At 49.4% G+C, this 13,686-nt stretch overlaps 1 protein-coding gene across 1 annotated transcript in view; it reads right to left on the bottom strand.

Moving 5' to 3' along the window:
- SLC24A4 (solute carrier family 24 member 4) overlaps nt 1-13,686 on the bottom strand; it is a 218,705-nt gene that overhangs the window by 78,927 nt on the left and 126,092 nt on the right. The window contains 1 exon segment of the mRNA XM_007944500.1: nt 12,976-12,991. Coding sequence (XP_007942691.1) covers nt 12,976-12,991 — 16 coding nt within the window.

The following is a 13,686-nucleotide window of genomic DNA, read 5'->3' as shown; positions in this document are numbered from 1 at the left end:
CACCCTCAGGAACCTTCACTTCCCAGGAAGAATAGTGGATAATTTCTGTGTATCTCCACAGTTCAAGGGCTTAGAACTTAAAATTCACAGCGCTCCTCACACTGTCTCTCTTACCACTCATGAGCCTATTCTGGGCCACAGGTCCAAAGGCAGTGTGGCCTCACCCTTCAAAGACTGCCCCAAGGTGGGCCAAAGCTGTCCTGCCCTCTGGGGCCAGGACATGGAATACAAGTGGACGCATGTCTCCAGGGACAGTCCGGCAGGGAAATGTGTCGGCAGGAGGGCTGGCCTCCTGCTCCCAAGCTGTCAGCTGGGGACACAGTCAGGCAATGAGACAACTCATAAGCAGACCAATGGAAAAGAACAATGCCAGCCCCTCCCCGGGGGAATCCTGGACAATGCACAAAGCCCTCCTGGGCACGGAGTTATCATGGAAGTGGCTGCTAAAACGTTCCAACAGCAGGTAATGCTGCCTTTCCACGGTGAGTCCCACAGAGGCACCTGGGAGCATCAGCACAGGGAAGAAAGGCAACTGCGCAAAGATGATAAACAGACATAAAAAGTTGTGCCTACAAGTGACAGAAGTTCCAGAGCACAGCAACCTGTACACAAGCTGGGAATGTCCTCTCAGAGAGTGTTTCCTTCTGTGGTACCCAGTGTGGCTATGACTAGACACTGATGGGACAGCACCTAACAACAGCACCAGGCTGTGAGCCACCAGCCTGTCTGTCCAATGGCCGTATTGTGGGGGTTTGTGTTGCTGTGATGCTGCAAAACACCAGCAGGGTCACCCGTGGTGGGAAGGCCTCAGTGGCACGTCCAGACTAAGGCAGATGACGGAGGAAGACCTGCAGGTCCACTCATGAACCTTAGCTACCCAGAGCCTTATGGGCCACAGCACTGTCTGCTGCAGTAGCTGGGACACGTCACCAGGAGAAAACAATCAGCGTGTCTGGTGAAGCAGAGGACGTGCAAGGGCCAGGGAGAGCCTTGGGTCAGATGGATGGGTAAGACGGACTGGGATAGTGGCCATCACAATGGACCATGAGGATGACTCAGGGCCAGGCAGCGTTTCATTCTGTTGTGCACGGGGTAGCCATGAGTCAGAGTTGACTTGATGGCAGCTCAGAACAACAACAGGTTGTACTGCTGGGCCGAGAACCACCAGTCCGTGAACTTCCTGTTACCCTTCCATGACCGCGTACGGACAGGAAGTGAAAACAAGCATGTAAGCACTGTGGGAGCAGTCTGACACGGAAATACTCAGGCATATGTCATTTTTCCAGTGTTTTTTTCCCAGCATTGGTCACATAACAAGACCAGTCTTTAACCACAGAGACACGAGAGCACTGGTCTAGGACAGGGGTTCTCACCCTGGTTGTACCCCCCAGAGGACATTGACAATGTCCACAAACATCTTTGGTTGTCACAAATGGGGATGGGAGTGCTACGAGCATCCAGTGGGTAGAGGCCACCAATGTTGTTAAACATCCTACAATGCCCAGGACAGCCCTACATGTCCACAGTGTCCCAGCTGAAAAACCCTGATCTGGCGATCAAACTATTGAAACTGGTGCCTATTATCTCTGCCCACTGAACAGTGATGCCCCACGTGGCCTCCTTGTAAATGAGTCATGGACTTGCACGCTCAACCTCTCACACTGTGTATCCAACAGTACAAGTGCTGTTAAAACACAGGTCCCGCTTGCTCACAGAACACTCTGTACCCAAACTGGGTGGCTTGGAACATGTGAGAAAATTCTCCTATTCTCAGCTCTTCCCCCTCGCACTACACTCTCCCTACAGTCTCATTCCAAAAACCAAACAAAACTCACTGCTATTGAGTCGATTCCAATTCAGAGCGACCTCCACTGGGTTTCCAATGCTGTAAGTCTTTACAGAAAGCAGACTGCCTCATCTTTCTTCCATGGAGTGGCTGGTAGGTTTGAACTACTGACCTTTTGGTTAGCAGCCAAGTACCTTAACCACTGCACCACCAGAGTTCTTTTACAGTCTCATTAAAAATAAAAAAACCAAACTCACTGCCATCGAGTCAATCTGACTCATAGTGACCCTCTTTGGGTTTCTGAGGTGGTAAATCTTTACCGAAGTAGATTGTCGGTCTTCCTTCCACGGAGTGGCTGGTGGGTTTGAACCACCAACCTTCTGGTTAGCAGTCACATGCCTTAGGCACTATGCCACCAGGGCCTTTTACAATCTCATTAAGCGGAATCAAATCTGTATCTTTCAATATGTCCACCTCTTACTATGTCTACCCATGACCAGCGCAGAATGGAAATATTTCTGTTAGTTCTGCCTTAGTACAGTATTTCCTATAACAGAAAACATTATAAATATGGGTGGCACAAAGGGTTTAATGCTGGCCTACTGACTGAAAGCTATCAGTTTGAATCCACTGAGCGGCACCTAGGAAGGTCTGGCAGTCTGTGCCTAAAAGACCACAGCCTTGAAAACTCTATGGAGAACACCTACCCCAGGGTGATGCACCCACCTGCTCTAGGCAGATGCAGCCCTCGGATCAAACAGCCATGAGAGACCACAGGGGTAGCACTCACACAGACGGAAAGCTGGGCAGACAGGCAGGCATAGACCAAAAAAGGGCACAGGGAGGGCGTGGCCACAGGGAGGAGCGGCGAGGAGAGTTTTCTATGGCTGGGGATGGTAATTGGGGCCATGAAATCAAATGTACATTAAAAACAAATTATTAAAAAAAAAAAAAGCTGAAAACCCTATAGAACGAGTGTACTCTGAAACACACAGGGTCGTCCTTAGTTGGTATCAACTCAGGGGCAACTACAATGAAATATTATAGTGTGATGTCATGTAATACAGCATCCTTTGCATAAAAGGAGCCCTAGTGGTGCAGTGGTTAAGCACTTGGCTGCTAATCGAAAGGTCAGCAGTTTGAACCCACCAGGCACTCCATGGGAGAAAGATGAGGCAGTCTGCTTCCACAAAGATTTGCTGCCTTGGAGACCCTATGGAGCAGTTCTACTCTGTCCTCTAGGGGCGCCGTGAGTCAGAATCCACTCCATGGCTGGGTGTGGTTTGGGCTTTGCTTCTGTGAAGACTGACAGCCTTGAAAACCCTGTGAGGCAGTTCCACTCTGTCCTCTAGGGGCGCTGTGAGTTGGAATTCACTCCATGGCAGTGGGTTTGGTTTGGGCTTTGCTTCCATAAAGATAACAGCCTTGGAGACCCTGTGGGAAGTTCCACTCTGTCCTCTAGGGGCGCTGTGAGCCTGAATTGACTCAATGGCATTTTCTCCCCCCATGATACGTATTTTACATATAATGTTTATACATAAGTTTGCTACAAGTCAGAGCTGACTTGATGGCACTTAACAACAACATAATATTTCCACCCTGCCAACTGTGATCAGGAGCTCCAGCGCCAGAACAGAAGCCGTGCCCAGCCCAGACTTTGACACCACTCCTCAGACGAGCACCAAGTGCTTGTCATCTCCCAGGAGGACAAGTGCCAGGAGCTGCGAGACGTTAAATCAGGCAATGTGTGCAATCTACAGGGAGGAAAGCAAATGTACTGTTAACTGTGGCTGCCACAAGACTCAAGGGCCACTGGAGAGGCTTAAACAGAGCAGGGGAGAGGGAGCAATGAACCACAGCTCAGAAAAGGTGACTCAGCGAAGAGCCCGCCGACGGGAGAGCTGGGCTCTGACGATCTCCCCAGAGACACCCAGAAGAGACAGAGGCTTCCTAGGCCAAGGGTACAACCTGGATGCTGAGGCAGGAAGTGGTAGGAGGGGCATGGGAGACTGGGAATTCCCTGCACTGAGGACCTGGGACGTTCCGGGAAGCAGGGAAGGCTGGAACCCGAGGCTGAACCGGACTGGAGGATCCTGAGTGCTTGGATAATGAACGGCTACGTCCTGAGGATACCAGTAAGCACTAGAAGATTCCTGAGCACAGGAGAGACAGGATTAGCGTAGTTTAGACCAGGGTTGGCAAACTTTCTACAGAGGGCCAGGTAGTAACTATTTTAGACTTTGGGGGCCATGTGGTCTCTGTTGCAGCATGAAAGCAGCCAAACACGATCCGTAAACAAATAGGCATGGCTATGTGCCAATAAAACTTTATTTATGTTCATATATTTATTTATAAGGGAGCTCTGGTAGCGTAGTGCCTAAGGCATTTGACTGCTAACCAGAAGGCTGGTGGTTCAAACCCACCAGCCACTCCTGGGAAGGAAGATGGGGCAATCTACTTCTGTAGTGATACTGCCTCGGAAACCCAAGGAGGGGTCGCTATGAGTCGGGTCTGACTCGACGGCACATAACAACAGCAACAACGTTTATTTATGAAACTTGAGTAGCATGTAAGTTTCATGTGTTGCAAAATACTACTTTTCAAATTTTTCCAATTCATTTGTAGCTTGCTGGCCATACAAAACCCATTGCCATTCAGTGACTCCAACTCACACTGAGCCCAAGGCAGAGGAGAACTGCCCCATAGGGTTTCCCAGGCTGTAAATCTTCACCCAAGCAAAATGTCACCTCCCTCTGCCCTGGAGCAGCTGGTGGGCTCCCACAGCCAACCTTTCAGTTAGCAGCTGAGGGCTTAACCGTTTGGCTGCTAATTGAAAGGTCGGTGGTTTGGACCCACCAGTGGCTCTGTGGGAGAAAAGACCTGGGAATTTGTTCCCATAAAGATGAGGAGGGGATGGAGAGGGGACAGATGGACCTGTGATGTCCAGCTTCGGCGACCAGGGCACCACAAAGTCATCAAGCTGGACCAGTAACATGAAGCTGGGTCAGGAAGGCTGTGGGCTGTGGCCACAAACCATGTGTCCAGGAGAACGATTGCCTGTCTTAGAGAGAATGAGTAAGACCAGAGTCAGCTCAGGTGTTGATCTTCACTGGGGAGGTTGACAGAGTTGACATCTACTGTTTTTACCTACCTAGAACCTTGCTACTACTAGCAAGGTTCTAGGTAGAACTACTACTCACTGCCACAGAGTTGATTCTGACTCATAGCGACCCCCATTGGGTTTCTGAGGGTATAAATCTTTACAGAAGTAGATTGCCCCATCTTCCTTCTGTGCAGAGGCTGGTGGGTTTGAACCACTGACCTTCTAATTAACAGCCAAATGCTTCAGCCATTATACCATCAGAGCCTAAAGCCCCCCAAAAACCAAACCAGTTGCTGTCAAGTTGATTGCAACTCATGCCAACCCCATGTGTGTCAAGAACAGAACTGGGCTCCGTAAGGTTTTCAGTGGCTTTGACCTTGGGGAAGCAGATCACCAGGGCTCTCTCTCAGGTGTTCCTGGGTGGATGTGAACCACCAACCTTTCGGTTAGCAGCCGAGCACATTAACCGTCTGTGCCACCCAGGGCCTCGCCCAGCATGCCCAGAGCCGAGGTCTTCTTTGGAGAACCACCCTGCCCCTGGTCTTGTCCCTATGCTAGGAGTGGCTCTGCCCCTACCCCAGGGCCACAGAGATAGGCAAGCGGTCCAGTGAGAGCCCAACCCAGGAATTTTGCTGCCTCTTCTTAGAAAGGAGTTCTCTTTCTGATAAACCAGAAAATAGTAAACTGCAGCCCTAGACCCCCTCCTCCCCACCCAGGACCCCTTTGTAGAGAGTGGCTGGGAAGGAAGCTGGTATGGAAGGGAGCTGAGCAATCCTGGCATCACGCACTGACTCCTGGATCCAGCTGTGCCAAAGCTAGCTCTGGGTGCCTCAGTTATGGGAGTCAGTAATTCCCCGTCGTTCGCTTGGGCCAGTCCAGGCCAGGTTTTCGTCACCTGCAACAGGAAGTGCCAGCACATGTAGTTGGCTTAGAATGAAGGCTGGGGGCAAAGATTTCATCTTAGTACCCTGTGTGACAAGTGCCCACCTTAGAAGATTCTCTGACAAACAGTCTTGTCCAAAGCCTTTGCTTCTGCCCTGAAAGACTGTCAATTCTTGTTTGTCTCCAGTGTCCCTCACACATAAGACTGGTTTTTTAATAAGTTAGCAGCCGTGACTGACTCTGACACATGGTGATCCCATGTGGGTCAGAGCAGAGCTGTGCTCCACGGTTTTCAATGGCTAATTTTTTGGGAATAGATTGCCAGGCCTGTCTTCTGAGTGCCTCTGAGTGGACCACAGCCTCCAATATTCCAGGGAGCAGCCAAGCGTGTTAACTGTTTGGACCACCCAGAGACTCTTCTCCTCTCAGGTGCTCACAGTGCTGGTGCGAGGATGAAGGCACCCAGTTCTGGGAAACCAAACACTCGAAGTTACGGGAAACTCTGCCAAGGAATGCCGGGAGGCGACAGGGCTTTCTTTCCTCCTCCACAAATGAAACATTCAGAGAAACCATGAGCCACGGGGATCTGGCTTGGTCTCAGACACCAACCAAGACAGGCCCTGGTTGGGAGAGGGCAGGCTTGTGGGACGCCAGCACTACATGGGTTTCAGGTAGGAGCTCAGATGAAAACAGGGAATTACTGGTCCCAGAGATGGTTAGGAAAGGGGCAGGGCTCAAGCTGGGCATGGAAAATGTTTGCAATCGGCTGACAGTCACGTGGCAATGCGTAAAAGGGCTTCTTGACTCTGATTGCAAGGGTAGGTGCGGGGTGAGATGCAGGTAGGCAGGCAGCTTGAGATCCAAGGGCTGTGTCCCCGACAGAGGCTCCAGAATACTGGGCTCCATTGTGAGTTTCCATGAGACACGTGCATGGAGAAGTGGCCTGACTGGGGGGAGTGCAGGGCAGAAGGCAAAGAGACCTGAATGGGGCCCCAAGACCCTGGAGGCTGAAGCCTAAGATTGACCCTCATGGAAAGTGTGACTTCTGGTGAGTCACTCCCCCTCTCTGGGACCCAATTTCCTTATCCTTGAATGAAAGGCTGGACCAGAGAGGTGATTCCTGAGTTTGTCTGAAATGCTCGAACTCATTAAGTGAACATGGAATGAACACACCTTGTTTTAGAATGAATTCGTATGTTAGGGATCTCATCACCAAACTCACAATAGCTGTTGGTCATTCTGTTTGCTTAACAAACATCCAGGTGAGAGGTGACCCACACATAGCCGCATAGCTGGAGGGTTAAGATGTGGGCTCTGGACCTGCACAGGCTGCATTGGAACTCTTGTTCTACCACTCACCACTGCTGTGGCCTTGAATTAGGTTCTTAGCCTTCCAATGCCTCTATCTTCCATTTGTAAAATAGGTATAACATCAGTACCTACCTCTTAGAATCCTTCAGAAGATGGGGCATGATGATGATCTTTGTAAGGGGCAGGGAGGAGAGCAGGGCACACAGCCATTGCTCAGTGCATGTCTGTGATCATGTGAGATCAAGGAAATGATGTGGACTGTTCGATCTTAAAAAGCTACCCTTACTCCACTGACAATTTAGATCTCTGTTCCACATTTTACCCCCTTTTGATCAGGATTTTTTTTTCTACAAAAGCTTTAATCAAAATGTTCAGTAACGGTAGCTGGGTCCCATTCAGTTTTTCTGGTCTCATGGAGTCACTGAGGCTAGATGAGCTCTCAAAAACTATTGCCCTGAAATAATCTTTAAATATTAAGCCAAAAACATCCCGAAGCCTTTAGACTTTAAATAAATAAATAAATAGCTTGTCTTAGTTGTACAAGTATGTCTGCTTTGAGCATTGTGCTCTTTTAAAGAAAACATTCTGTGCGAGATCAAATTGACAACAGCAACTCAAAAGGTTGGGTGGGAGGCTTAGGGGACAGTGAGTTTATGATAACGGCGGTAGAAGAAAGTGGAAAAACATGGCGAGAATGATAGCACAATGTGAAGAATGTAACCGTTGTCCCGGAATTCTACAAGGAGAAACTGTTGATGTAACTCTGTGGTTTGTAAAAATTAAATAAAAATAAAATAAGGTGTCTTCATAAAACTAATCTCTGATGTTACAAGGCAGGAGAGTGGTCACCGTCCCCTGGGACGGAGTGGTGGCAGAGGGTGCTGGCTATGACTGGAAGGAAGACCTGAGGACTTCTGGGGCTGGTAATACTTTATTTCTTAGTCTGGGCGCGGTGACATATGTATGTTTAGTTGGTGAAAATTTATTAAGTGCACTATGTTATCAAATCCACCAGCCACTCCTCGGAAGGCAGGTTGGGCAATCCTACTTCCGTAGTGATACTGCCTCGGAAACCCAAGGAGGAGTCGCTATGATTCGGGGCCGACTCGACGGCAAACAACATGTTATCTTTCGATGAAAAGTTCTAGAAACAAAAACAAAAACCAAGCCAGTTGCCGTCAAGCGCATTCCAGCTGCCGACAACCCATGTGACACAGCAGAACTGGTCCACAGGGTTTTCTAAGCTCTGGTGGCACAGTGAGTAAGACACTTGGCTGCCAACCAGAAAGCCAGTGGTTCAAACCCACCAGCTGCTCTGTGGGAGGAAGATGAGGCAATCATCATGCGGTGCCTTGGAAACCCAATGGGGGTCACCGAGAGTCCAAATTGACTCAAGGGCAGCAGGTTTGGTTTTGGAATCTTTACAGGAACAGACTGACAGGACTTTCTTCCATGGGACCGCTGGATGGCTCCAAACCGCCTCCCTTTGAGTTAGAGTCAAACACAAACCACCACACCACCTAACCCGTACACTGAGGAAAAGGTCTACATAAATAAGTCAGCCCTAACTCAGCCTTCTCAAAAAGAGGAATGAACATCTTATTGGGAGAATAAACCTAAACCAAAACCCAAAGAAAATAAACCAAACTTGTCGCCCAAGAGTCGATTCTGACTCATGGTGACCCTATGTGATAAAACTAATCTCCAACGTTACAAAGCGGGAGAGTGGTCGCCCTCCCCTGGGACAGAGTGGTGGGAGAGGGCGCTGGCTATGACTGGAAAGGGGAGAGAAGAATTGCACCCTACAGTGTTTTCAAGCCTGTGACCTTTTGGTGACAGACTGCCATGCCTGTCTTCTGAGGCACTCTGGGTAGGTTTGAACTGCCAACCTTTTGGTTCCTAGTTGAGAGCTTAATCTTTGTGAGTGCTTAACCCTTACATCATCACCCCTCCCTCCTCTGCTAGGGAGACAGGTATAGATGAACCTGCTTCAGGACAGAGGAAAAGGTTAAAAACAGTGGTTAACTCTGGGAGAGAAATAAAGGAACCAACATTTGTAAATCACTCTCTTATTGAATCCTCATTTCCACCTGAAAGGTTGGTCTCATAGCCATTTAGCAGAGGAAGAAACTGAGGCCCAGAAGCCTAAGTGTCCTGCCTGAGCACAGCCAGCCTGCGGCGGGAGAGCCAAACTCTCCCAGGCCAGACGAACCAGGCTCCAAAACCAAACCAACCTCGCTGCCATCAAGTTGTTTCTGACTCACAGCAACCCCACAGGGTTTCCAAGGCTGTAAATCTTTACGAACACAGACCACCTCATCTTTCCTCCATGGAGCAGCTGGCAGGTTCAAACCACTAACCTTCTGGTCAGCAGCCAAATGCCTCAACCACTACAGCACCAGAGCTCCTCGGGCCTGGCTCCAAGGTCTGGGTTTTTCCACAAACGGCTCAATCCTCACAGCCATCATCTAAAAACAATTCCCACCCCTACAAAGGCAGCCGACCTAAAATAAGCTCACAAACTTGCACAGAGGAGAGCTCTCTGTGCAGTTTCCAACACCCAGGCACTAACCACTTGCTATTCTGGGCTAATCAAGTAAATAATGAAGTCAGCCACTTCCTTCAACAAATAAACCCAGAAGACTCAATTTAACCACAAGGAATACAATAATAGATTGTAATCCCAGATCGATTTAGTCACCCCCTTTTTTCCCTCTATTCTGATTCATACCCCTTGTGGATGTCTCTCTCTTTTCTCTCTCCTGCAACAACAAGCACCATCCAGGCAACCCATGACAATCTAACACCTTGGCTCATGGGGAACCATTTCCGTCTGAACCTATCCTCGGAAGATGCCTGGCCAAAGAAACAAATACATAATCTCTGTGGCCTTGCGGTGCCTGGTCATCCTGCAGGCTAGTTCTAACACTGTCATCGGTCTTCAGTGCTGGGGGCTGCTGATGAGGTAAGGCCTGTGCTAGTCAGGCCTGTGCTCATATCTCATCATCTTAACAACTCGGGGTCAGGGGCTCATGGAGAAGCTTCTAGGCCAATGTTCAGGTTTCTCTCCTTGTTAAAAACACAAACGATTCCAGGACCCCTTTCCTAACCCCTGTCATTTCTCTGGATGGCTAACAACCTACCTGTTGGGCAGATACCACTCCTGGGCACTGCAGAAATAGCTGGAAGTTAGGGCACAGAGAGGTTAAGTACCTTGCTTGAGGTCACACAGCAAGTGTAAGTTGGGGTTGCCGCCAGGCAGTAAGCACTTCTTGCCTAAAGAATAATGCCTTCCTCCTCAGCGAGATGGCCATGCTCAAGCTCACAGCACCTAGAGCAGTATCATGGGTTTTAATTGTTGTTATTTTTTTCAATTTACACTGAAATTGACATGACTCCTTTTTCTAACACAGGCACAGAACAGAGGCTCTGGCAAGCCCAAAGTCAAGTTTGCTCAAACATCTTTCAAAAATGTAAATATTTCCCAGAGAAAAAGAGCTGCCAATCAATTACACATTAGTATAATTAGCCCCATCCATTTTCTTAATACCATGCATCAACAGCACTGCAGGGGTGAGTGCTAAGGAGAAGGGAGGTATGGAACGTAGGAACACAGCATATGTGGAGGGGGTGGAGGTGCGGTGCCCAAACGGAGGTTTGGAGCCCAATCTGTGGAGAGAAGCATTAGAAGGATGAAGAAGAAAGAAGATACAGATGAGAAGAGGCCTGTTTTGAAATGTGGCTAATGGCTGGCTCTGACTGTACCCAGAAGATCTGGAGGGCAATTCCTCCTGATGTACGAGGCTCCATTTCTAGGATCGCAAATTGCAGTCAGTACACTTTGAGATTTAGGTCATCTGCTACTTTGAACTAACTCTGTTGGGGATTGGGGGAGGTCTAACCATGAGCAACTGCCTTGTGGCGGGGCAGTGGGCTGCTTCTCAGAGGGCCATGCTCCCCCTCTGTGCTGTCGGACCACCACTGGAAGCAGCTGTCTGCCCAGAGGTCTTCACCAGCCAGACCACACATGGTGTGCCCCTCATGCATTGGAGGCAGGCATGTCTTCTCGATCCCCTGTTCCCTTCCATGGGGGCCTCGAAGCCACGTGCTGAAGACAGCAGAGCCAAGAGGCGGAAGGAGCCTGGATCCCTGAGTCACTGCCTGGAAGGCGACCGCTGAACACTCCTCCTGGATTGTGGTGGGAGTGAAAACTCATTGTGACTGGATTAGCCACTCAAATGTCAGGGTTGTGGCTGTTGGCCTAACCTCTAAAGAGATAACACTGGATTTTTCAAGCGTCTGACCCTCAGTCTTGAAGCATCTGCCTATGTTATCTGGTTGGGGGGTTGGCACGCACAGGTATGTGGACCCCTTGAGGTCATCTGAAAGATCTAGCACTCTTCATGCCTGTCACCAAGGATATACCCCCAGTGAAAGGAAAAAGTTTAGACAATCGATGCACAGAACTCAATACATTTCAGGGCCGTCACAATCAGTAAGAGGACAGCCAACTAAATTAAGTCGTAATCACACTTAGCACTCAGGAATCCTGCTTGCCTCACAGAGGTGTGTGTAGAAGCCAATGTAACCAATTTTGCCTTTGACATGTGGCTGACTTCTTCCAGCCAAATAAATCTGTTCAGTGTTGTCTCTGTACCTTGAAAACAAGAGTTTAAGTCAATCAGTGTTATCTGAGGACCACAATCATCGAACTCTGAAGTGCTTAAATGTCATGGAACCAGTATATTCCATTGCTGTGATTAGCCCACCATCAAGGAAATCTGGCCAGTCGGGCCTAGATGAATCTGATGATGTCTGCGTATTTCTCTTTGACTTTCATGGGCATGGGCCTTTGGAGGAAAACAGGGTGAGCTGTGCTGTTTGTGAAGGTGCTTGGCTTTTGTCTGGGCTGGACCTCCAGAAAAGGCTGGCGTGTTTTGGGGGAAGGAGAGTCAGCGAGTGTTTGAGTCCTCGCAGGCAGGAGTGTGGTAGTTCCCTGCTCCCACCGCTCCATGTCTACTGAACCACTTGCCTGGCATGTTCCATCCCTACTTGCCTGCCTGGTCTAGCTCGGCAGACACAAATCCTGCGGTCTTGCAGAAATAGCAGCAGTTCAGTTAGGGCACAGAGAGGTTAGGTAACTTGCCCAAGGCACAGCACACAGTAAGCAGAACATTTGGGATTTGAACCCAGGCAGTCGGGTGATGAATGTAATCATTTCACTGCTACGTAACATTGCCTCTCTCCTCAGGAGGGTGATTTTACAAAGACCACCTTTGTGAAGCCGCCTGTGACTTTCCCAGACACAAGGAAGCCTCCTTCCCCTAAGCCCTCTTCTGTCCTCTGCACACACTTCCACTCTGCTCATTGTCACGGTGTCCTGTGATTGCTTCCTGTCCATCTGCACTTTCAGGCCATACTCACCCACAGGGTGCCTAGAAATAAATTAGAAAAGGGTGTCTCTTCCTCAAGATATTTTGCTTCCATCTGCAGGAATGCTGTCACAACCAAGTCATAAATCAATAGTGTGTATGACATGAATGGTGCCCTCCAGGGTTGTGCAGTGCACAACCTGCACAGCTGTACACAGCAGTGGATCAAAGCCAACCAGAGAAGACTCAGCAGACAGGCCTGACAATGTGCTTCCAAAAGGTGACAGCCTGGAAAACCCCATGGGGCAGTGCTGCTCTGTACATGTGGGGCTGCCATGAGTCTGGACCGACCAGATGACAACATGTTTGTTTACTTGCTTGTCTTGGTTACTGGACCACAAGTCCTTCAAAGACAGTTCTGGGTTTTGTTTTGTTTGCTCACCCAGGTGCTCGCGGCTCCTGCACAGCCAGGGTGCACTCCCTTCCTGCTGACTTGATGGGAGTGTTGCCAGCTAACTCACCCCTAAGAGGTGGGTGCTTTCTGACTCTTCTCTCCATAACCGAAGGGATGAGGCTGCAGTCTTTGTCTTCACTGTTTCCTCCTACTCTGCTGGTGGGGAAACAACGACCACCGGTTACTGAGAGCCGGGTGTGCGTTCCTCCTTCTCTCAGGAGTGGAGATACTGTCCAAGGAATCTCTGTCACTGAAACCTTTCCCTCTCATCCCCCAATTTCACAAGTGAGGACTGTCAAGAGTACACATGGAGGCTTCGCTTCCCCCCTCAGTCACTAACTCTTCAAACACACTTGTTTACACTGAGCATCAGGAGTATTGACAAAGCTCTTTCCAACTGAGTTTGCAAAGTACACCTTCTCCACTAAACACCAGTGCCCCAGAAGTGAGCAAGAACGGCAAAGCTAACAGAGCTGCATAGTCAGTGGCTTTGAAGCCTGTCACAGGAAACCAGCTAACTTGGTGTGTTCACAGCTGACTGCCATGTGGTGGCTCTTACAGACAACTATGTGCTCAGTTACATGCTGCCAAATATGCAGTCAGGGAAGGACGGGGCACTCTGGAGGAGCTGGGGTTCAGAGTCAAGGGTAGAAAGATCTGCGGTCCTGCACAGCCCCAAGGAGGCAACTGTGTCCACAGCTTCCCAGGGAAGAACATCTCTCTTAGTTTACCTGCTCCCTAGCTTAGACAGGGAGCTCTGGTAGCATAGTGGCTAAGA

This window comes from Orycteropus afer, unplaced genomic scaffold (genome assembly GCF_000298275.1).
Source record: "Orycteropus afer afer isolate SDZICR_OR568_19922 unplaced genomic scaffold, OryAfe1.0 scaffold00127, whole genome shotgun sequence".
NCBI lineage: Eukaryota > Metazoa > Chordata > Mammalia > Tubulidentata > Orycteropodidae > Orycteropus > Orycteropus afer.
The sequence above is the reverse complement of the archived record's forward strand: the minus strand, read 5'-3'. Positions and strand labels throughout refer to the sequence as shown.